Raw genomic sequence first — 23,190 nt, 5'->3', positions numbered from 1 at the left:
TAGATTCAGCTTTTTGAGCAAGAAACTGTTTTTGATACTATACTAGACTATTTCACCAATGTGATCCTTAGCTGGAGCTTCCTTCATTCAGGATGCTGACGTGGGAGTACGTGGATCTTCAGGCCATGATGAAAGTTCCAATCTATTTAAGCAACACTAAAAAGTAGAGCTTTTGGTAGTGTTTTGATTAGCACCACTGAAGGTCATAGTTTGCACTGGTTCCTGTGGTTCCTGCAGTGTGGCACAGAGAGCACAAAGGCAGAGGCCCCCAATGGAAGGGCTCTCCCACCACTACTGCTGTTCAGTGTGGAAGAGTTCTGCCTTCTGGAGTCACAGTCTTATGCTGCTGCCAGGACCTCAGGTGTTCTTGACTGCTTTGCCCTTTAATTAAAATCAAATGACATAGGCTGCAGGACAAATAGCAATAATCACCAATCTATTTTTCTTTCTTTTCAACAGTTTGTTTATGTTGAAACTAAGCGTTTGTGGCTTGGAGCTGAGGTCCCTTTGCTTTGTTGTGCCAGAACAGAATGTCATGTTTTGGTGGCATGCCGTTATTTTTTTTTACTCAGCTTTGGACACACATTTTATCCCTCTGTGTGCTCCTTTAATTAATCTTTATTATTTGTCTTCTGATTTTCTTTATTTTAGTGTTTTTTTCCTTCCTGCTTACTGATCATGGCAAACACACACACTAGAGAGTTTCTTTGACAGCTCACACTCAGTACAAATATATATATATTTTTAAAATGGAAAATGAAATAGGTTTTACTGTGTGCCCTGAAGATCAAGATAGAAGGTTTCCCATCAGTCAGTTATAGAAGATACCTCCAGAGTTTGGGGTTTAAAAGCTCTATCTCCTTTTCTGACATAGTTAAACTCAATGGCAATGAGATGATATGGATATCCCAGAACCTCTCAATGCCTGCACTGACCTCAATTATCTTAAAACTGAGCAAAGGAGGAGAGAAGTGTTCAGGGAACAAGGCTGAAATGAACTCTGCTATTCATCTACGCACTTGGAGAAGCTGTAATCTTTAAATTCAATGGATGATGACCTGAACTGAGAGATTTCTAAAGATAGATAAGAATGTCTGTCACTTTAGACTGCCTGAAATTTTTACCCTGAATTTTTTTATTGGTTCTAGCTCTAGAATTGTGCAAGCCATTTGTATACATGTCTGAATGCTCTTGATATGAAGTAGCTTTACATCCTATGCCTAAACAACTCTGCATGAGAAAGGATTTTAGTCAACTCTGAAAAGAGCTGAAGAACTCAACAATGATATGTTGCAGACCCTTCAAAATTATCTAAAGTGGAAAAATAGGGTCAATGCAACAGTAAATCACATTCAAGATGAAGGAGCTGGAAAAGTAAATTTGAAATTATTGAATGAGATTTCATTACTATCTGCTGTGAGTGCTGTGGGATTAAAGAATTGGGCCAGATTTCCTGTGGTATGCTAGTATAATCACTGTGATTTTATCACAGCTATGTCAATTTAGTGCAAAGGAAAATGTGATCCTAGAAATGTTTGTGATGAGAGGTTAACAGCTCAAAGAAAACGAGCAAATTGCATGGCTTTCTATGGCACAGAGCTCATGAAGTCAGCAATTAAAACCACTATGTTGCTCCACGGGCAGTGTCTGTGGATAGAGATGCCAGAGCAGCAGGCAGTGGTGAGGTGGCACAGAGTGATGCCTATACCCTTGTCAAACAGGAGCTGGGGAGCAAAGATTCAAGCCTGGGTTGAGATCAGGGCTGGAGAAGAGCTGTGCAGGCTTTTTCCCCCTGTCCACAGCACACCTGCAGAGGTTGGGCAGCCTGGCATCCTGCTGGGAGGACTGGCTGATGCAGATTTGCATTGCACACCAGGAACAGGTCTGGCCCTTGCACCTGGCTCTCTGCACAGTGTCTCCCAGCAGTGGCAAGCTGCTGACCTTAGCTTTAGCCAGCAAGGACTGACCTTGTCAGCTGAGCTCCTGTGAGGGAGATGTGATGTGCTCACAGAACTGTGGAGATGGTGAGATTGGAAAGTGCAACTGCAGCTTGTTGGCTTCGCTCCTGCTCTGAGCCACCTACAGCAGAGTTACAGCAGAGCACGCAGGGCCTTGCTGAGCTGGCTTTTGGGTATCTTGGAGCATGGGGGTCAACAAGCTCTTCAGCATCTATGCCAGTGCTTGATAACACTCAGACTGGGGGGAAAAAAAAAAAAAAAAGTTAATTATTTAGTTTAAAGAGAATATTCAGTGCACTAGTTTTTGTCCATTGTATCTTGTCCTGTCCCTGGGCAGCACTGAGTATAGCCTGCCTTCCTTTTCTTTGACTTCTCCACCAGGTATTCAAACACATGCATAAGGTTCCCCTTGGTGCCTTCCCTCTTTGCTACTAAACATCCCTGGTTCACTAGACCACTCCTCATATGGAAGGTGCTCACCTCGTAGTCTTGCTCTGATATGTTCACAGCTTTCCTGCATGGGGAGCCCAGAACTGGACATAGCTCTGCAGGTATATGCCACCAGTGCTGAGCAGAGAAGAGGGATAATTTCCTGTTGGCAAAGTCCTTCCTGTTAGCACTAAGGGTTCTTTTGGCCTTCTTTATTGTGAGGGTGTGTTGTACTGCAAGAGGTACTGGAGTTGCTATGCACTGGGAAGAACTTCAGGGGGAAAAGAGAACTGGTTCTTAGTCCATTGAGGGAGCATTTGGCAGTGCAGGGGCAGCGCTCTCGTCTGTCCCCATGCCCCATGCTGCTCCTGTAAGCTGCCCAGCACAGCATGTAAGAGTTACCTTATGGACCAGCTTGTGATGCAAAGATGTGTCTATGTTTTCCTTGGGGCAGTGCCCAGAATGTAAAGCTTGCAGTATCTTGCTTGAAGTTATCTTCAGCTAGGTCCAGGAAATCATATTAGCAATGTATTGTTTATTAAAGAAAGCTTGCACTCTGTTCCAAATGACAGAATTGAATGTGTGAGTCATTCTGCTAGAAATAGTGCAATGAGCCTTTGGTAGTTTGGGATCTACATCAGAAATAAAGTTTGGACAGAAAACAAAGTTTTTTTGGCTTCAGGTAGGCAAAGTGAACCCCTTGTGGAGAAAAAAAAAATGCAATTTCAAGTGGAAAATGTGGGATGAGGGAAGAATGTACAAAAAGAGCCAAGAAACGAACTCACTCCTCTGGCATAAAACAGAATGAAGCCTTTCTAGTTGATGGCGGGGAACCCAGAAGCAACAGAGCGGTCACAAGCTGGAAAATGTGCTGTTTTTTACTCTGGTCAGTTGCTTTCAAGTAGATTTTGAGGATCCCACAGTATGTTGTAAAATCCTTCCTGGAGGATAAGAGCAAGAACAAAAAGCAGGTTCTGAATTTGTCAGATGCACATTCGTGTGTGGTTATCAAAAGCAATAGAGCAGCCACTTCTTTTGAACTCAGTTATGGGTGGATACTGGGAGCTCCTGTATATCCATGTACAGCCATTAAGGGAATGTTTAATATTAATATGTTTCTTGAACTACAGATACTGGTGCTTCTAGCAAGTATGCTATTTAATGTAAGCGTAAATACCAGGCAAGAAAGGGTGCTGCTCTTTGTAGCCTGGGAAATCATATACAGTGATAAATGAACAGTTTCATCCAGTTGTTAAGTGTTGAGAACCAGTCTTGAATAAAGAAATGCCTTTGGTTTGGGCTAAACAAAATGTCAGTGTAGCAATAATAATGAAGGCAGGCAGACAGGCTTCCTCCTGCAGTCCAGGTTCATTGATTTCAACATGTGAAGTAGAAATTCATATTTCTTACAGTATTTTATTTCTCAGCTTTTTTTTTCCTTCTTTTTTTCTTTCTTTTTTTTTTTTTTTCTTTTTTCTTTTCGTTAAATTTAATTATTTCCAACTTCTAATTGCCTTTAAAAGCTGGTAAAGAGTTGAGGCTGTGAATAGGCAACCTTTGTCATGGTGTTAAATGTCAGGGGCATTAGAGCAGTTTGATGTATTTATGGGGGGGAATTAGATGTCAGATATTGTTCAGCACAGCTCCAGGCTGAGCTCTGCTATTCCACAGATGTTTATCCTGCGAAAGAGAAAGAAAATCTCAGATTTTGAGCCCTTTGTTTTAGGGTTCTCTTCAGTTTATCAGCTTCTACTATTGAAGGCGTCCTCTCACAAATTCTGTCTAAAATTCTTCCATTCACATTTTTATGGACAAATGTAGGTCTTGAAGTGTATCGATCATCTCTCTGAAGTTCCTTTGTGAAGAACTAGAAATAAATTACTGCAGGTCAAGTTCTGTTTATGCAGTGGGTTGTTCCTGCAGAATTACCTTCTTGACTTAATAGCTTCCTTTTGGTTGACATTTCTCCAAGAAAGAAGACAAATTGTCTGAGGTCAGCCTGCGGATCAGCTCAGTGTGTAGGAGGAAATTGCAGCTGATCAGCTAAGTGCAGGGCTGTGCCCGGCAGTGCAGGCTGCACGCCGCTGCTCTGCGGCACGCACCGTGGGAGCGCTGACCCTGCCCTGCCATGCACTGCTCTCAGCTGCCTTTTTGCCCTTTTTTCCCCCTCTCTATACGTTGTCCAGTTCAGGCCATTCTCAATTCTGACAAACCTAACTGGCTTGGTGACAGCAGATTAGATCAGCAGAGCTGTCCTTCCTGCACAATGCTGAAACATTCAGTGCTCCCCAGTCTCCTTGTATTAACCCAGCAATCACCTGGCTGTGTCCAAAGCTGTCAGATACCTCTGCAGACGTTGCACAGTTAAATTTTCCCTGCATCTCCCCTCTCTTTGCCTCCTGCAGCCCTCTTGGAAGTGTATACGAAGTGCTGGGTGCTGAAACCCAGGGCTGGGGGAGAAGATTCAAGGTCTGCTGCTTGTCCTGCAACTCTGCCTTTGGTGAACCTGATACTGCTTCACAAATGTGTACACAGGTTTCTCGCACTGAGAGTAATGCCTTCTATTTATTTCCACAGAAGCCACAGCAGATACAAAATGCACAATAACACTACTGGATAGAGCACATTCTCAGCTACAAAACTCTGCTTTTCAGCACAGTCTCCACCATGAAATGTGCATTTTCACCAGTGACAAACAAGAGCTTGCATGCCACTGTAATAACATAGGAAGCCTTACTTTCAGAGCAAGCCTGGTACATAACAAGTAAATATGATTGATCGAGAGTACATTTGCTGAAGCTGGTGACTTTTATTAGTATGAAATTCATGGTAAGAGAGCAGAAGATCTGCAGGCGCTGACTGCAATGGCACCAAACCTGTGCATTTTGGAGCGATGCTTAAAGAAACTAAGCTGGAACTTGGTTCTGTGTCTTTATCGTAGCACACTGAGCCCACTGGGGCAGGACCTGGCCTGTTTATCTCTGTGTTGCTTCTTAGTTAGGGAGCTGTGGCTCTATTTTAACCTCGCACCTCCAAAGCTCAGCCAGTCCATGTTTGAGATGCTGGAATTACCTTTTCCCTTTGCGAATTCTTCTGTTTGTTCTGTGCTCCACAGGAGAAGAAAAATAAAAGTCTCCCTTTAATTAAGCTCTTTACCCTTTGAAGTTGTTTTGGATTTTTTTTCCATTGATGATGTAATTTATGTAAATAATCATCTATCTATGAAAGGAGCGCGTCTGTCAAAAGCTAAAATAAAAAACATCCGTCATTTTGAAGTGATTAACATTCTCCAGATGTTTAAATCATCAGATTTCAGGAGTTTCCCTTTGTTGTGATAATGATATAGTATCCAGAACAAGAATGTTTACTTTTTTGCATGGGTCAAACGCAGATTTTTCACAATCCCATTAAAGCGTTCTGTCTGTTGGAACCGAATGTGCAGGTGAAAGAATATGCAGTTATTATTATTTCCCTTAATTGTAAACTGCTGCTGGTAATTGTACTGTAAAACTGAAACAAAAGGAGCAGACTTGAAGGGACCACCCCTGCCCACTGATGTAATCGATGTGTGGAGCTCAGTTTGCACAGAGATGTTATCCGCTCTGCCATGGGGCCGTGATGCGCTGCCACCCTGCAGCGCTGCCCTGCTGCTGGGGCTGGCTGCGGGCTTTGGGTGCAGTGCAGATGTAGCTGATAACACTCAGTGACAGCTCCAAGCTCTCCCTGTCGCATGCACTTAGCCTGGGGCTTCAGGGAGGAAATAAGATGTGCATTCCACTGTAACACAAGGGAGCTCATGGCTGACCAAGGGAGCCTTGCCCAGGCTCTGCCTGTGGTGGTAACCAGAGCCAAAGGGCCCTGCTGGAAGCCAGGGGGGTTCTATTCATGGAAAATGGCCTCAGGTGTATGAAATGGATCGTTTCTTTTCCCTTCTACAACCCCTGCATGGCAACATCCCGCAGTAGGTAGGACTGTCTGTCAACAAGAGAAATGTGTGGATCCTGATGTTGCTGGCCAGGCAGATTTCTCCCAGAGCTCTCTGAGCTCTCCTGGACAGGATTCTGAGCAGCTGAGCTGCCACACTCAGTGCTGCTTTTAGCTAAAGCTCTCCCGTGATGCACCTCCTTTTAAAAGTATCTGGAAAAATTGTGGGTAATGGTACCAGATAAGTAACTGCAGCTTCTTCCAACATCTCACTTGAGCTGACATGTCAGCCAAATGATTGTTCAAAATTTAACATTTTCCTCTTCTCCACTTTTCCATGTAATGTGCCATGTTTTGGGAGCTTGATGTTAAGTGAGCAGTGTAACTGTGCCCCGCTCTGCCCTCTGCCTTCCCTGCACAGTTTGCTGCAGCACTGCTGTCCTCTGGGCTGCTCCAACCTGACTTTTTAGAACAGCAGCACAGACCTGTCAGGGTGATTTTCCCTTCCACCCAGAACTCACATCTCTCTCAAACTGCACTCACATGAGGTCCGTGAGGGGGAAGCTCAGCCTTGTGCCAATCCCCAGTATATGCTGTGGAACACGTGCCTCTTCCCAGCCATTATCTCATCCCCCCTCGGTGGCCTTTTCACCACTGGAAAAAAGAAGGTAAGTGAAAGTTACGTTTTGAGGAAGAGGAAAACCCTTAAGACACATGATTGTGTCTAATTTTATTATTTGTTTTCTTTTTCTATCTGGCTTTTTGGACTTGAACTTGCCTCTGGAAATAGTTTGAGAAACCTCACTTCAGCACTTCTTTCAAAGGTCTAAGTTACCTGCAGTAAGGTTTCTGCAACACATGGCCTTGGCAGGGTGCAGTTACTTGTCAGTGTACTTCCTTGGCATGGCCAAAATAACTCATGAATGACTTTAAGAGTTAATAAATGAAACAGATTTGCTCTGCAGCCAAAGGGAACAGCAAGCCAAGCCAGTTGGGAGGTAAGTGGGCAGCCAGGGCCCCCAGTGCTCACACCACAGCCACTTGTGCTGTGAGCTGAGGGCTTCTTCCCTGCCAGGCCTCTGCTCCTGGATCACAATTGCTTTCTTTTTGTGATGCTAAACTTGCATCTTTAGTTAGCTTAGACGGTAGAGATGGACAAAGGGCAGTTTTTCTGGTTGTGTTCTGCTTTCTTTTATATCATTTTTTTCTTCTCTATTTCTATGGCCCTGATTGTGATGGATGCATTAGCACAGCTAAGACTGCTAAGAATGGATAGACCTCACTGTCAGTTTCCCAAGCCTTTGCCATAGTGAAGAATGGGCTCCAGCCTTCCTGGATGCCCTGCAGCCTCTTGTCACCCCACTGTCTGTGTGGGATGTGGTTCTCCCTCCTGGGACTTGCATGCAGCTCAGCACTCTGCCTCCTGGGGCACGGGCCCTCAGATGTAGGCACGCAGTAGAGCTGGTGTCTTAACATTAGCTGGGATGGATTTGATTTCTTCACAGCGTCTGGTATGAGGCTACATTTTTGGTTCTAGGAGAAAAGCGATGTTGATAACACATCGGTATTTGTTTTTCCAGCCCTCATGATGAACCCTGTGGCTGCTCCAAGCCCTGTGATGGTCTTGCAGTTGCTCTCAGCTGCTCCTCTTGGACAGACCCTGTGGTTAAATCTAACCCTTCCATTGAGCCCTGCAGGTGTCACAACCCTCTCAAACAGTCCTGTGATCACTTCAGTCCCCACAACAAGCCCTGCAGTTTAACCAGAGAACCAACCAGTGCCAGTGTCACTTGCTTCTATAAGCAAGACAAAAAAATATGCTCTGCTTCCCTTGTCCCCTCCCAGCACCCACCTCAGCTGTACGTTTCTGGAGCAAAGCTGAGAGCAGTCAGGAAGCACAATGAGCCACTCAAAGGATGCCTTCTGGAAAGAAAAGGAAGGTATAAATGCACTTCTTGGTCAGACAGTGGTTTTCAAGTGAACAAAACTCTACAGCAGCACCTGGACAGCTGTTCCACCCATGCGTTTAGTTGACATCTGTCAGAGGAACCTGTCACTTCTCCATTTTTCATGTAACTGCTGCTTTGTTATGTGCCATGGAGTCCAGCTGATGCCCCATTTAGCTTCAGCTGTCGTTGTTCAACTTCATACTCTGAATTAAAATTCACACACTATATATATATATATATCTTTAAGAAAGAATATGGGAGTTGGAAGAGAAAGGAAAGACATAGAAGGGGAAAAGGCAAACATAAACTGCTACTTGCTTAAAAATATCACTACTTGATGGAGGCTAAAAGGTGGCAGCTGTGCCAAAGTAGTGGACCCTAAATAGCTGTGCAAAAAGGAGCAGGGAAAGCTCTGATTGCTGCGAGTACAGTAGTGAATGTGCGCTCAGCCTCAAATCAAGCAAGCTTTAAAAAAAAAAAAAAAAAAAAAAAAAAAAAAGCCCCAATCAAGGCAATAATGGCCTCCACTTCACAATCAGAGAAGTGCTTCTACTTCAGAAATCCTGCCATTTATGGCTGATTGCTAACCCGGGCCTCATTTCTAATCTAAAGGGTGAGCAATAATTTGGAAAAGGAATTATAACAACTTCCCAACCATTTGGTAAATCGTTATTATTTTGAAGGGGTGTTCGGAGGCTGTAGCTGTTTTGTCAGATTTTTTCCCCCACTGCCGCTCTACCATTTCCACCACAGCGATTCGCACTGATGTCACACCAGAAGGAGAGTAATCTGCAGTGGAAATACATAAGAGACAGAGAAGCTGTGAGCAGTGCCAGATCCCAGGGCTGCGATGTGCGAGCGGCATGCGGGGCGCACTAAGGGAAGGAGAAGGCTCCCTCCCGTGGTCCTACAGCGTTTCCCCGCATGGGGTCAGGGCTCTTATACGTGTTTTCTAGGAAAAATCCAGAGTCAGAGGGTTGAGATCATGCATCTCCCAGCCCTGAACCTGAGGAGTGCCCTGACTGCCCCAGGCCAGAGCAAGGGATCCCGTCCGATGCCTCTGTTCTGTGTCAAAGCACTGAAAAACAGATGCACTGTGTCACAGAACAGAAAGATGGGGACTCGTGTGTGGTGTCACCTGCATCGGTCTGTGATAACGAAATCATGGTAGCGTTTTGGTAATAACATGCATCTGTGAACAAAACACCTCTTATTTTAGTGAATTGAGGACAAAATGGAATGTCATCATCTCTCTGGATGAACGAGCTCTGTGAATTGATGTGAGATGTTTTGTGACAAGGACAATTGCTGTATCTTGGGGAATGGCAAAATTTCATTCACTGACTCAGGAGATAAACACAGCCACGGTCTGACAGCGGCTCTGTACCTCCGGTCCCTGGCTGTGCAGTGGAGGCATCTGACGCCGTTGTTATCTGTCTGTATTTCACATGATTGGAAGAGAAACTGATTCTAAAATTTCCAATGACCTGGTGAAATCTGAGCTACTTATTGCAGGACAAAAATACACAGCTCCAATCAAAATAACAACTTGGAATGTGTTTTATTAAACAGAGTTCATTTAATATTACCCTGGAGTGCTGTGGATTTGAAAGAGCATTCTTGAATTCGAACATTCATATCTTAGGCAATAAGAAAGAGAGGAAAACAGCCATCTGTGATATTGAGCCATCCGGAGCACACTCTGATCCCCTGCGGAACCAGCCACCGCATTCCCACAGCCGTTTCCCCAGCGTGGTGTGTCCTTGGGTCCTTTGTCATCCTGTGGTGAGGAGGATGCGGGGAACCCACAGATCCCGCACAACATTCTGCCCATTCTGCTGCCCCCGTTTTCCCTTCACTGCTCTACGTCTGCAGTGTTTGAAGCAAGTTTACCTGCAGCGAGAAAACACAGCCCCACTCAGCCTCGGTGGAACTGAGGTGTTAAAGAAGAGGGGAAAAAAAATAGGTTATGGGTTATATACATAAATTCGACGAGCATTTCGCTTGTAAATATTCTTTGATTTTCGACAGCAGTGTTATGCAAATGTATTTAACTCAGCAAATGATGCAGATGATGGAGAAGCGCTGCTGGCAGCGCACACCGATACAGAACTGAGCAGGGACAGCAGACGTTGGCGCAGGGCTGCGCCTTTTGCCCCTCCGCTGAGCCCCGCGTGGCAGCAGCGCGTTGCGGGGACTCGCAGTGCCGGCATGAGCGGCACAAAGCTCAGGAAACGGCTTTTCTGAGCCAGGGGTGGGGTAAAAAGGACTCCGAAATACGATGTGGGGAGAAAAAACAGCCCCGTGACTGAAACGACATTGAAATACCGCATCCTTTGTTTTTCATGGGAAACCCTACGTGAAAACGTAGTAACATTTATTTGCTTTGAGACTTTACAGCCCCTGTATTGTGAAAGGCGCTGCTTCCCCCGGCCAATAGCGCCGTGCCCGTTGCTGCGGTCGGGGCTGTCCGGGATGCGGCCGGAGTGAAGATCCGTCCGGCATAGAGAGCGCTGGGAATAACGCGACGATGGAGAAACACGCCGAGTAGAAACACCGTCTGTTCATTGAGGTGGTAGCGAGCTACAGCTGCGGACAACCTCAGCTTAAAGCTCCAGCATCACTTACGGTACTAATGGAGAATCAGACCGTACACATTTCTAGCATAAAAATTACAAGCACAATAAGCGCGATGTGTTTATCTGTCCTGGAGCTGTCTGTGCCCTTAACGTAGGATGGAGAAACGCGTGTTCAGCCTTACTGCGAAAACAAACGGAAGCCCCGAACTCACTGTGAGCATCCCGGGGGTGGGGGCTCGGCCTCCGAGAGCGAAGCGCCCGATGGCGCAGGGCGGGGCCGCTGCTCAGGGCCGGGAACCGCCGGGCGGCTCCCGAGTGCGGCTCCTCGCTGCCCGCAGCCCGATCCGCCGCTGGGCAGCCGAGGAACGTCGGCACGTGGGATCGTGTTTATCCTTCTCCGACGCTCGCGGCCGCTCCGCTGCAGTGCGCTGAGCAGCGTCAGGTCGCTGTGCGGTTTCGGACCCGCAGCCCTCGGGGCAGCCCCGCACCCAGCGCAGCCCGGCGGGGCTCGGAAAAGCTCCCGGACAAAGCAGCAAAACGGACACCTGTCAGCTCTGCTGTATGGCACCGCGTTAAAATGATGCGAAATTACACGTGAAAGGTGCCGAAACAGAGAGCAGGAAAATCCCATCCTGTCATACATGGAGCAGACGGCTCCGTCTATGAATGGAGCGCAGCCCTGAATCGGGGCCTCCCGGTACCTCTCGGGTGACGAGGAGCATCCCGAGCCGGGAGCGGCGCCGTCCGTAATGGGAGCGCTGGGGAGGTTCCGTGCGGGGCACAGCGGGGTCACAACGGAACGGTCGCGGTGCGGGTTTGGGGTTAGGGTTAGGATTAGGGTTAGGGTTAGGGTTAGGGTTAGGGTTAGGGACCCATCTCGGAAGTGCCTCGTTATGTAACTGCGGAGTGTGCTCACACTGTGCTTAAATGAGCTTTCGCTGTCTGATGAAAGTTCCACAGCAGTTGAGAGAGACGTGCTTTTGTTTGTCATGGGGCCATGCAGAAAATGAAAACAAAGTTAGATTTTTCTTAATATTATTATTTTTTCCTGTATAAGATTGAATGAAGTCCTGTACTTGGTTACTCTAAACACACTGCATCCAGAGGACAGAACAAACGCTTATGTCTAATTTTTATATGGAATTCGGGAATGACTGTTTTAAAGCGGAGCCCAGGGCGATTCGGTTTCGATGTCCCCGGGCTGTCCCTGCCCACCCGCAGTGGGGCAGCGCTCCTGGAGGACTTTGCTTGCGTTTGGTGAGAACAAATTAAGCGGGCAGCTGAGAAGAATCGTGCGTGTGATTATTGCATCATTATCTGCTTTCTGAAGACAAAGAAATTCCCTTTGAAAGGTTTTTGTTGTAGTTGTTAAGGCAGCGCGCCCTGCAGCGCTGCTGTGTGCATTGCGTTCAGCCGTCGGTCGAGCAGGGTTAAGCCTCCTCCTTAGTACCACATTTTATCAAATCCAATTGGTAGGATATTGTAAAGCCGTTGTGTATTTCCAGAAAACGAAAGTGCAGAGGTTCTGTTATGTCCCAGCTCATGGTATATTTAATACAACAAGTCATTATACATTTGTAAAGGTTCTGCAGTGTTTGTAGCTGCGCGCTGTTACACGCACAGCGCGGGGCAGCTCCAAGCAGAGCCCACGGCGGCTGGGAGCTGAGCGGTGCGGGGCGGCAGCGCGGGGTCACACCGCACATCGCGTCCCGCGGGGCTGCAGGTGGCCCCGACACGATCCGTTCCGCCGTCTCGGTGCTGGGAGCCGCCCGCGGGGTGTGCGGCCCTGCGGCCAAGCGGGGACCGCGTGAGGCTGCGCTGCGCTGCGCGGCTCAGGGCTGAGCGGGAGGAATGGAGCGGAGGAACGCGTCTGCTTGCCCGGAAACCGTAAGGAGAAGCGAATGACATCGGCCTTAGGAATGCTCTGGTGTTTTAAGAAAGAAAAGTAAATGAGGAACTTGTGCTGAAGACACCCTTTCGTTAACGGGGAGCCTCGCACTTAGGCAAGGATTTACCGATGGTTTGAACCTCTTCGCTTATCGGCGATTCCTTCCCTCTACGCGTGGGCGGTTCCGCCCTTTGGGCGCGTGTCCCGGGATGGCCGCGCGGTGCCGCTGAGCTCCGCGTTACCCGCAACGGAGCGGACTGCGGGAAACGGGGACATCGCGCTGCGCGGGGCGGGGATGCGGGCGGCAGCGCGGGCTCGGAGCCCCGGCTGTGCGCCCACAGCGGTGCCGCACGATGAGCAGCGGCAGAGCTCCATCAGTGCAGTTCTGTGCTCCATCATTGCAGTTCTGTGCTCCATCATTGCAGTTCTGTGCTCCATCATTGCAGTTCTGTGCACCATTCGTACAGCTCTGTGCACCATCCGTGCAGTTCTGCGCCCCGCAGAGCGCTCAGGGCTTGCCCAGGTTTTTTCAGTGCCTGCTGCGAGAAGGTGGCACTGCAGCACGCGGTCGTCAACCAGCGCTCACCATCGAATTTGCTCTGGGGCGGCACCACGCGGCACACGTCCATCGCTTTTGGCATCTGCTGCCGGACGCTGAGCTTTCAGAATCTGTTTGAAGCCCTCAATTATTTTTCTCTTCGTCTCCTACATGTTTTGCCAGATTTTTACAGTGGAATTAAAACGTCAACTCATAGGTTCAAGTAATAGAAACGACAAGTACCTCACTCACTTTGTAAACTAGGAATCACTGCACCAAACATGCTGCTTCCCCCAGTCCCAGTGCTACAAGGGTGATACAGCTCCTAACAGTGCTGCTCATTTACAAATTCCTCTTCTTCTTTCTTTTTTTTTTTTTTTTCCCTGCAAAATATACTACCGTATGCAGTCCCTTTTCCAGTGCTACAATACAGCAATAGACAAACTATAGCACTGTCTGAAGCCTGCTAGTGTCATCTGGGTGACCTCCTGCCCGCAGCTGGGACTGGAGCAGTGCCCAGCCCCCCAGAAACACACCCGTGAGGTATGAACCACCAGCACGGGGCTGGCTGCAAACTGCAAAGTAAAATACCATTCAGCATCTGCTGCCGTGGGAAATGCACGACAGTGGGGCTGCAGCCTGAGCAGTAAGGCCAAGAAAGCAGCACAACCTGCTGCCCAGTGCCAGGGTCACGAAGGGGCCCAGAGCTGCTGGGCTGCAGCCTGCAGTGGTACTTCTGTGGTTTTCTGTTCTCATCCCCAGCTCCATGCTGACACAGCGGCTCCATGTTGTTCTGAAAAGGCCCTCTGCATTGCTGCACGTAGTTCTACAACACTCCTACAGGGATGAAAAGCTTTGAGGATAACAACCGCAGTTTTATAGCTGAAGGTCTCACCCCAGCACACAAAAGGGGAATGCTGCAAAGGAAACGTGGCCAAAGGCTGCAGCAAAACAGTGAGCTTTATGATAACCGACTTACACAGTAAGAGTGTAAATGCAACAGTGCTGTGAAAAACAAAGAAAACAGCCTAAAACATTGAGGTTTTGTTCTCTGTGCTTCTGTTCACAATTCTGTTTAATGATCTCGTGGGTTGTTTTGTTTTTTGTTTTTTTTTTTTCTCTTCTGGTTATGCCCAGCAGTTTTACTACTCAGAACAGAGCAATATTTATATCTCTTATAAAGAGCACCACACGTATTGTCCAGTTTGCCATTTGCCTCTGAGTGGCAGAGTCTATAGCGTGATGCCAGCAAAAATATCAAGGCTGCCCTCTGGGTCATCCCCAGGCTCCAACTCCTTGTTAGGACGCTCTGGTGAAGGGAGCACGTCCTGCACTCGGGCAGTCCTCCTTTTCCTTCTGCGGACATAGACAGCACGAGCCTGCCCTGTGTCTGTGGAGGGCGAGCTGCTTGCACCACCTGCTGCTTCCAGGGCTGCCTCCAAGTGCTTGTAGAACCTAGAGAAGAGCCATGCAGTTATTTTTGTTGTTGCTCAGGATCTGAAAAACTACTTTGAGAAATGAATGCTTCTGTGATGCAATCAAAACATATTAAGAAAACTATTACTAACACTGCAACAGTGTAGTCAATTCTGGAAGAAAATTAGAAATCTGTATAAATGTGTCCTTGTGTACAGCATGCCACTTCTCTTGGTAATGCTTTTGGGTTAGAAGTCAATCAGTGGATAAATACACTCATGTCCCATTAAGACTCAGTTAATCCCACAGGTGCACAATGGCACTGGAGATGAGATGCAATTTGGCCTTGGTGTCCTCTGCGCTCTTTGGCTTTTCTGCCTATTTTGTTCCTTGGCTGAAAGGAACCATAAAGACTCCTGGAGTGTGTAACCTTCCACACTACAGTACTTGTCCACACTAATATTTCACTATGGGAAACTACACAAAACATGTATGGATTGAAGCATGCACTGTAATCTGAATAATGAAATAGTTCCTGAATTAAATCAGAAAACTGCTGTTATCATCAGATAAATTCTACTCAGCAGCAAACACAGCCTAGAAACTCATTAGGTTTTACAGGTTTTTAATTCAATAGTTTATAGTCTTCTGAACTGAAAAAAATTAACTGAAATTGTAACGTAGACTTCTGGGGTATGTTCTTTTAATTTATTTTTCTTTTCACCTAACAACTCCTATGTGTTTTTCACTTTCACATTCAAATGTCATGGACAGGGTTGGTGTCAGCTAACAAACCTGTCAATCCTCCGTGCATTTTCTTCCATTTTCTGATTAGCCACATGCACCAGAAATTCAATATATTCTTCAGAGACCATCAGTTTCCCCATGTGGCTCAATGGAACTTCCAAGCAATGAGCGCTCCGGACAGCCTAAAATAACACAAGTGAGGATTTCCCTAGAATAAGGTCGTTTGTTTGTTTGTATTTAATTATTACTATTTTGATCTTATAAAGGCTATTTAGGTAATAAGGGCAATTCACTGCAGGGAGAAAATAAACAAAATAATCAAAGTGACACCTACACAATTGCTTGGTTTGCAGACAGCTGAAGCAGAATGTTACTCCTTTGCACTGCACTCCTCATGGCAGCTGTGTTTCACGTTACAATTCAGAGCAGTGCTTGTAAATATCTGAGACTAATGCGAATGAAGCATTCTTTTACATTCCTTACAGGTAAGTGACAAGTACTTACCATCATAATTTTTCCTCCTTTGCCAATGGTGATGCCAGAGTTCTTGAACCCAGACTCCATAGCCACCGAATGCTGCAGAACAAATAAATGTCTTTAACAAGTTACATACACTTTCACAGCAAGAAGTAACTGTGGAAGCACTGCAGTGCGGTTCACAAACTCTGCTTTGAAAAACCAACCAACCAAAAAGAAAAAAACCCAAACCCTCATTCAGAACCACTTCCCCTAATGAAGGCAGTAACAGTTCAACCATTTAAATGGTTTTGGTAACAAACCCAAATAGTATCACAGATTTTGGTTGGTTTTCAAAGAACCACAGTCAATGTCCTGTCTGATCTCAACCCATCAGTGCAGACAGGACACTCCTGTCTCTCCTGGCACTGCACTGTTTGACTGTGATGGGCTTGTAGTCACACAGACACTCACACAACACTTTCATAGGTAAAACTTCAGTGCTGTAAAAACACCCAACCAACTCTTTTCTCTGTGAATGCAGGAAGCAAAGCATCGTGCATTGCTCTCCAGAGTTATTCTGGAACAGCAGAAAGCAGAGATACTGCTCCAGGAGTTGAAATGCCGGAACCAGAGCAGCAGCAATGTCTGAAAACCCATCACTGAGCCACTGGGAGCAAACCCAGACTCACCAGCTACAAACCTGCTTCCAACAGAAGGCTACACTGGGGGTTGTTCTCTAAGAAGTATATTTTAAAAGTTCATTAAGTAAACTGAACACTGTGTTTTCTTCATCAGCTCTTACTGCCCCAGCCATTAAACACGTAACATAACACATCTGGGGCTGCTTTCAGGTGCAGATCTTTTAGTGGCGCATCACGGCAGGTCCCAGAGCAGCACCAGGTTGTGCTCGCAGTGATTTTACCAGCAGCTGCGCGTCCTGCAGCTCCCGACACATCACGTGAAGCACAAACGGCTCAAACTTGAACACGACGTCACCGGTGGCTTTTTCCAGCGCTGCCATCTGAAAAACATACACAGTGCTCTGAATGATACTGGAAATGCACATTGTTAGTACCGGAGTGATGGAGATCACACCACGTGAAAAGACAGTGGGCCTGGAGCATCTCCCATATGAGGAAAGACTTAGGGAACTGGGTCTGTTTAGCCTTGAGAAAAGAAGGCTGAGAGGGGACTTGATCCAGGTTTATAAATACCTGAGGTGTGGGAGCCATAGTGGTGAGTCTGGTCTCTTTTCAGTAGTGCGTGGGGACAGGACTAGGGGTAATGGGATGAAACATCAGCATAGGAAGTTCCGCACAAATGTGCGGAAGAACTTCTTTCCAGTGAGGGTGACGGAGCACTGGAACAGGCTGCCCAGGGAGGTGGTGGAGTCTCCTTCTCTGGAGATATTTAAGACCCGCCTGGACGCCTTCCTGTGTGACATGGTGTAGGGAGCCTGCTTTGGCAAGGGGGTTGGACTCGATGATCTCTAGAGGTCCCTTCCAACCCCTACAATTCTGTGATTCTGTGACATGGAATTAGGAATTTCTACATTAGGAATGTAGAAATGCGATCTAAGTGAACCTGCTCTTGCAGCTGCTTCCAGTGTTTCACAGCACATCACACAGCAGCCCACAGATGCCCATAACTCCATACCGGACCGCGCTGCCCCGCGCCCCCCGCTCACCACGTCGCGTTGTCCGCACGGCTCGTGCGAAACCAGCAGCCACCGGCACTGCCGCTTCGGCACGGCGCACGGCACCCCATCATACAGCATCCCATCGCTCGGCATCCCTTCGCTCGGCATCCCACCGCTCGGCATCCCATCATACAGCATCCCATCGCTCGGCACGGCGCCCGGCAGCCCATGGCTGCGCACTGCGCGTCCCTGTGCCAGCACGATGCGTCCGGCGCAGGAGCTGGTGGTGCAGAACGGCTCGTTCCGGTTCAGCAGCCGCACCACTCCCGCCGCCCGCTCGTCCAACGCTCCGCTCCGGCTGCGGTCCGCCCGCTCCAGGCGCTGCGCCTTGTAGCGACCGAACGCCGCCATCGGGTCCCGCCCCGTTACGGCGCTACATCACTACGGCGGCCGCAGCGCCGCCACGACGGGCGGCCGGGAGGGACAAACCTCGAGCGAAGGGCTCCGAGTCCCCGCATCCCGCTCCGCTCCGGTCCCGCTCAGCTCCGCGGGTGTGGGAGGTGCGGGGCTGTCTGCCCGGTACAAAGTTCTGCTGCTTGTCGGAGTGTCGCTTTAACAACGAGCGGAAGCGGAGCGTCACGGGGCTGCGATGCCGCTCAGCGGGGCGTGACCGCGCTCACAGCCCGCTTGGCAGCGATTGCTGCCCCGCAGCGCCGCCTCTGCACCGTGTCCGTGGGGTCCGCTGCGTCAGCGCCGTGTAACCACCGTGTAACAACCACCGCGTAACCACTGTGTGACCACCGCGAGGTCAGCGGGACTTTGTGCCAGTTTGGGTGCGTCTTATTATTATCATTATTTGTATACAGGGGTGGGTCTGGGTTCAACCAGCTCCTTGGGAAGAGGCGGTTCCGGTTCTTTCTTTCGAAGGTGTAAAATAAAGTATGAAGTCAATGCGCTGTTCTTATGTTTTCGTCTATGTCCAGGTGTCCGATGGCCGCAGCAGCCGCACGGGCTGTGATGAGGGCGGTGCGGGTGTCGGAGTTCGGGGGCCCCGAGGTGCTGCGGCTGCGGGCTGATGTCCCCATCCCCGCCCCGAAGGACACGCAGGTGGGTGAGTCCTGCGAGCACGGACACGCGCGGAGCTGCCCTTCCCCTCCCGGCTCAGTGGCTGTTGTCAGCCCATTTGAACGCCCGGGACGTCGCGTTTAACTGATGTGTCGGTGTTTGTGCTGTTACATTGGCTACAGTTGCACGTAAATTCCCCGGCAGGGCTGGAGCTGAGCGCCGCTTGGTTCCCCTCAGCGCTTTAGCTCAGCGCTGCTTTGTTGCTCGGTCGAAATGCTGTGAATTCTAAATTTTAAACCTTCTAAAATGCTATTTAACTAATGTCGTTCTTTTCAGGTATTAATTAAGGTCCACGCCTGTGGCGTAAACCCTGTTGAGACCTACATCCGTTCTGGGAATTACGCTAGGAAACCAGCTTTGCCTTACACCCCCGGCTCCGATGTGGCCGGTGTGATTGAGAGCGTTGGGGAACGTGTGACTGCATTCAAGGTACTTTACAGGGCTTCGATTTGTTATAGTTTGTAGAGCTGAGTAACCATGTGTTGTAATAGGTGCTGCTGTTCTGTGGGCAGGTGTATGCAGGGCTGGCTGTGTGCTCCCAGGCCTGCCCAGCACTGCCATTACAGGACTGTGTCCTGTAAACCTGTGACTGCTGACTGAGTGGTCTCTGTTGAAGAACAGATACAGTGCTTGGTAACCTCAGGGTATAGTAGGAGTGTGGCTTTTTTCCATGCTAAACAAAAATGACTTTGTTGTTGTGTTTGGAATCTGGGTTGCATTCTCTGATGTTCAGGTTCTTTGAGGTGGGTATGGTGGGTTTGTGTGTCACAATGTAGAGTGGAGGATGTATGTTCATATAACTTGAATCTTAAGTATGTGAAATTGTATGGTTTGTGTTGGTTGCATTGATTGTGCACATGAGCATTTACAAAAATCTTTTCTGTGGCAAAGATAATTGTTTATTTTTAATAGGAAAGCTTTGAGAAAGAGACCAAACTTGTTCTCAATGTATACTAAGGAAGGAAGGAAGGGAAATGATTATTTTCTCTGTTTTGTTTCCCTGTTTTCTAGAAAGGTGACAGGGTTTTTACCTCTGCTACGCTCTCTGGAGGATACGCAGATTATGCAGTTGCTGAAGCTGATACAGTCTTTCCTTTGTCGGATAAGCTGAATTTCAGTCAAGGAGCAGCGGTTGCAATACCCTACTTCACAGCTTACCGTGCTCTTTTCCTAAAGTAAGCTGCCAAATTAAAGCCTGTGCATTTTGCTATTGAACTCTTAAAATACTGAAGCCAGTATTTTCATTGTCCTGTAAAATGAGGGGATGTGGAGGCATCAGTGTGTAGAAAGACTTCAGTTACATGTGTTATGCTGTTAGAACAGTAAAATGCTGATTACCTGTAAGATGCTGACAGCATTTAACTGGGAAGGTAAATCTTAAGAGAACAGACCTCAAAAGGCTTCTTTAGTACATAACATGTAATAAATGCTGCAGCACTGTACAAGGAGCAAGAGCCAGAGTTGTGCATCAGCTACAGGAGAACTTAGATCTGGAAGTCTGGTCCAGCTTGGTAGAGGAGATGATTAAAACTAGTGTGGTTTACTTGAAGATCTGTAACAGGGGAGGATCTTGAATTGAGGTGAATACCAGGATGTTGGTATTGTTGTTGACTTTCTGCTTGCTGCATGTTGGTGTAACCTCATGTTACTTACATTCATGAATTATGTGTTTTATTTCATTTTCCTGTTTTTCCAAAGAGAATGATTGTATTTCTTTAGCCATAACATGAATTAGGAATAACACTGTGTGTAAGATATGATCTGACACAGTGATATGTAGTGGTTATGTATGGTATTCATTGTGCCAATATTGTATGTCTTTTTTTGTTCAGAGGCCGTGCCAAAGCAGGGGAAAGTGTGCTAATCCATGGTGCAAGTGGAGGTGTGAGTATTCTGAAAAGGCAACTTATTAAAAACGAAGGTAGTGCAAATCTGTTTCTCTATGGAGCTGTAACTTTGTTGTGGGAATATTTACAGAAGCAATGAGATAGATGTATGGGGATGAAGCACTTGCTGTAGTGGAAAGATCTTTGCTGTATCTTTTCTTCTGAGTCATTCTGCTTTCCATAACTATTCTTAAAAACATATATTCTTTGGAATGTTTATCTGAAAATCGGTCTGCTTGTGATGTATCTTTGTTGTGTCTCAAAGGCTCCAAAGCCAGATCCTGAGAATGCAGTGTCTGAAGATACCATTAGACCTGTGAGAAGTGTAGAAATAGTGCTACCAAGATTGTGCCTGCAGGTTTTCTTTGCAGCATACAGTGCCAGTATTAGTAGCAGGTGATTCTGTGAAGGGTTTTCTTGTCTGTGTATCAAGTATTATTTGGACTGGATTTAACAGATGAGCAACTTTATATGTGGATTCATAGCAAATGTTGGTTGCTGTTAAACAAGCAGACAAACAAGACAACAAGACACAGAACTTCACTGTGCCTGTGGAAACATCCTTTCCTTTTTTTTTTTTAATACTACTGGGAGATCTTTAAGATACGAATGAGTTGCTATTGCTGAAGAAATACATGACCAGGCAAACTTTTAAAACAGTTGAGTTCCAACTGGTAAATGTATCAAATTTAAAATGCAAAGAGTTGTTTTTGTTGTTTCGATTTCCTCCTCTTTCCCCCTCAGGTGGGAATAGCAGCGTGTCAGATTGCCAGAGCTTATGGCTTAAAGGTTTTGGGCACAGCAGGAACTGAGGAGGGTATGAACATTGTTCTGAGAAATGGTGCTCACCAAGCTTTTAATCACAGAGAAGCTAATTATCTTGACAAAATTAAGGTAAGCATGTACTGGGTCTAGCTCATGCAGCATCTCCCTATTCACTTAATAATAATAATAATGAAGTTGTGAGAACTTGTTTGTGGACATTTTTTAAAACAAATTGATGCAGTGGCATTTCAGAAGATCCCAGTCTGGTGGTTTTCCTAATTTAGCATCTCTGCATTTGCTATTGGCCATCAGCCTTAGTACAAAGTCTGTATATAAAAAGCAATCAACTGCCAATGCTGTGCTTTCAGTAGTATATGAAATGTACAGCAACATCAAAGCACAAAGCGAAATGACTTTATAATGTATTATATTCTGCATAGGAATACACCAAGATGCAAGGAGTTAATATAATAATAGAAATGCTCTCCAACGTTAATCTGGCTGCTGACTTACATCTGCTGTCCCATGCAGGAAGGGTGATGGTACGTATTTTCTGTCTGTGTTGCGGGTTTGCATGTTTAGCTGTGCAATTTGATTGTGAGAGCTTAAACTCTCTTTTTAACGTGTCTCCAACAGGTTGTGGGCTGCAGAGGTTCCATTGAGATAAATCCCAGAGAAACCATGAACAAAGAGTCCAGCATAATAGGAGTTGGTCGGTTTCTTGAAACTGAGGTATGAAAATAACATTTTTCTTTTGAAGATTTCCTTGTTTGTCTATGCTAAAAACAGGAGTGAAAGCATAATTTGACTACTGATACTTTGTATATGAGTTCTTCTACATTTTGATTTAAGAACACCATAAAATGTTTTTGGGTTGCAAACATCGATTTAACACTGGCAGAAATAATTGATACTTTTCTAAAATGTGAAGGCTTTGTGGTGGTAAATGCTGTCTCTTGTTTTCTGTAGGAGGAGAGGCGTCAATGTGCGCAGGTGGTCCTTGAAGGCATCGAGGCTGGATGGCTGAAACCAGTCGTGGGCCCCGAGTACCCACTGCAGGAAGTAGCGAGGGCTCATGAAGACATAATTCACAGCAGTGGTGCTCGAGGAAAGATGGTGCTTCTGCCATGAAGTATTTCTCCTTTTACTTTATAGCTGTTCTAACTGCACCTTTGCTTACATGATTCACTGAATATATTTTTGTAAAATGCATTTTAATCAGGTTTCAGAACAGCAAGTGCTAGCTGACATTAATTAATTACATTGATTAATTAGCAATGTTTTCTTTTTGTACAAGCAACGTTGGGCCAAATTTATGGTAATTTTTATAACTTTTTTTGGCTGATGTGGAAATAACAACTTCACTGGCTTGACACTGTGATGGAAAACTGGTGCTGGGGAATATGGCATCTCAGCTGGAACCTGATATAAAGCACTACATGAAGGTATAGTGAGGGCACCGGGGAGCTGTAAGCAGTGCAGAGTGAAGCCTTTGTGAGCAGATGGACAAAGGTATAAAGCCAGTGATACACACATAACCAGAGCTGTACATTCATTAGCTGCTAAACTTGTTTCATTCATCTTTTGTCACAGAATTTTCTTGGAATCAGGAATCAGAATTTTCTTGGAATCAGAATAATTCACTTTCCAGCTCAGAAGGTGGCAATGGAGCCTTGTTTGCCCATGGCGGTTTCCTGCTTTGTGCCCTTTGGTTTGGTCTCGTTTGGTGTCACCCAGCAGTGCAGTTCTGTGCAGGGTGGCGGCTTCAGTCCCCACCATCTTCTGAGCTGTGGTTTCTCTGAGAAGGAGCTCATTTTTAATGACGTTTTTTTAAACTGAGGCAATAGTTGGCAAAATCTTTAAGAGTGTCTGGATTTCTCCTCTCTAT

At 46.7% G+C, this 23,190-nt stretch overlaps 2 protein-coding genes across 3 annotated transcripts; one reads left to right on the top strand and one right to left on the bottom strand.

The window, feature by feature from the left end:
- Positions 1–14,207: 14,207 nt before the first annotated feature.
- Positions 14,208–17,990, bottom strand: TYW3 (tRNA-yW synthesizing protein 3 homolog). The gene is made up of 5 exons (XM_015870898.2): positions 17,575–17,990; positions 16,810–16,908; positions 15,933–16,004; positions 15,477–15,610; positions 14,208–14,720 (listed from the first exon to the last, which is right to left on the bottom strand). The coding sequence occupies exons 1-5, from the start codon at positions 17,935–17,937 to the stop codon at positions 14,498–14,500; spliced, it is 891 nt and encodes a 296-aa protein (XP_015726384.1). The 5' UTR covers positions 17,938–17,990; the 3' UTR covers positions 14,208–14,497.
- Positions 17,991–18,032: 42 nt separating this feature from the next.
- On the top strand, positions 18,033–23,165 carry CRYZ (crystallin zeta). 2 transcript variants are annotated; one of them, XM_015870897.2, is made up of 10 exons: positions 18,033–18,359; positions 18,510–18,633; positions 18,928–19,080; positions 19,663–19,826; positions 20,484–20,535; positions 21,282–21,431; positions 21,743–21,844; positions 21,939–22,034; positions 22,272–22,434; positions 22,896–23,165. In XM_015870897.2, the coding sequence occupies exons 2-9, from the start codon at positions 18,517–18,519 to the stop codon at positions 22,431–22,433; spliced, it is 996 nt and encodes a 331-aa protein (XP_015726383.1). In that variant the 5' UTR covers positions 18,033–18,359; positions 18,510–18,516; the 3' UTR covers position 22,434; positions 22,896–23,165. The 2 variants fall into 2 exon arrangements, with proteins under 2 accessions (XP_015726383.1, XP_015726382.1); XM_015870896.2 differs by lacking the exon at positions 22,896–23,165 and having other exon boundaries at positions 18,034–18,359; positions 22,272–22,840.
- The last annotated feature ends 25 nt before the right edge of the window (positions 23,166–23,190 follow it).

The sequence above is a fragment of the Coturnix japonica genome, chromosome 8 (genome assembly GCF_001577835.2).
Source record: "Coturnix japonica isolate 7356 chromosome 8, Coturnix japonica 2.1, whole genome shotgun sequence".
NCBI classification, from domain to species: Eukaryota; Metazoa; Chordata; class Aves; order Galliformes; family Phasianidae; genus Coturnix; species Coturnix japonica.
Note: the sequence above shows the minus strand (reverse complement) of the source record. Positions and strands in the feature narration are given on the sequence as shown.

Coding starts and splice junctions, on each gene's coding strand:
- TYW3 (XM_015870898.2), bottom strand. CDS start 17,937: ATGGCGGCGTTCGGTCGCTACAAGGCGCAGCGCCTGGAGCGGGCGGAC. Junction 16,005..16,809: donor TGCAGGACGCGCAGCTGCTG/GTAAAATCACTG, acceptor TTTGTTCTGCAG/CATTCGGTGGCTATGGAGTC. Junction 15,611..15,932: donor AAGGAGGAAAAATTATGATG/GTAAGTACTTGT, acceptor GTGTTATTTTAG/GCTGTCCGGAGCGCTCATTG.
- CRYZ (XM_015870897.2), top strand. CDS start 18,517: ATGGCCGCAGCAGCCGCACGGGCTGTGATGAGGGCGGTGCGGGTGTCG. Junction 18,634..18,927: donor CCGCCCCGAAGGACACGCAG/GTGGGTGAGTCC, acceptor CGTTCTTTTCAG/GTATTAATTAAGGTCCACGC. Junction 22,035..22,271: donor GTCGGTTTCTTGAAACTGAG/GTATGAAAATAA, acceptor TGTTTTCTGTAG/GAGGAGAGGCGTCAATGTGC.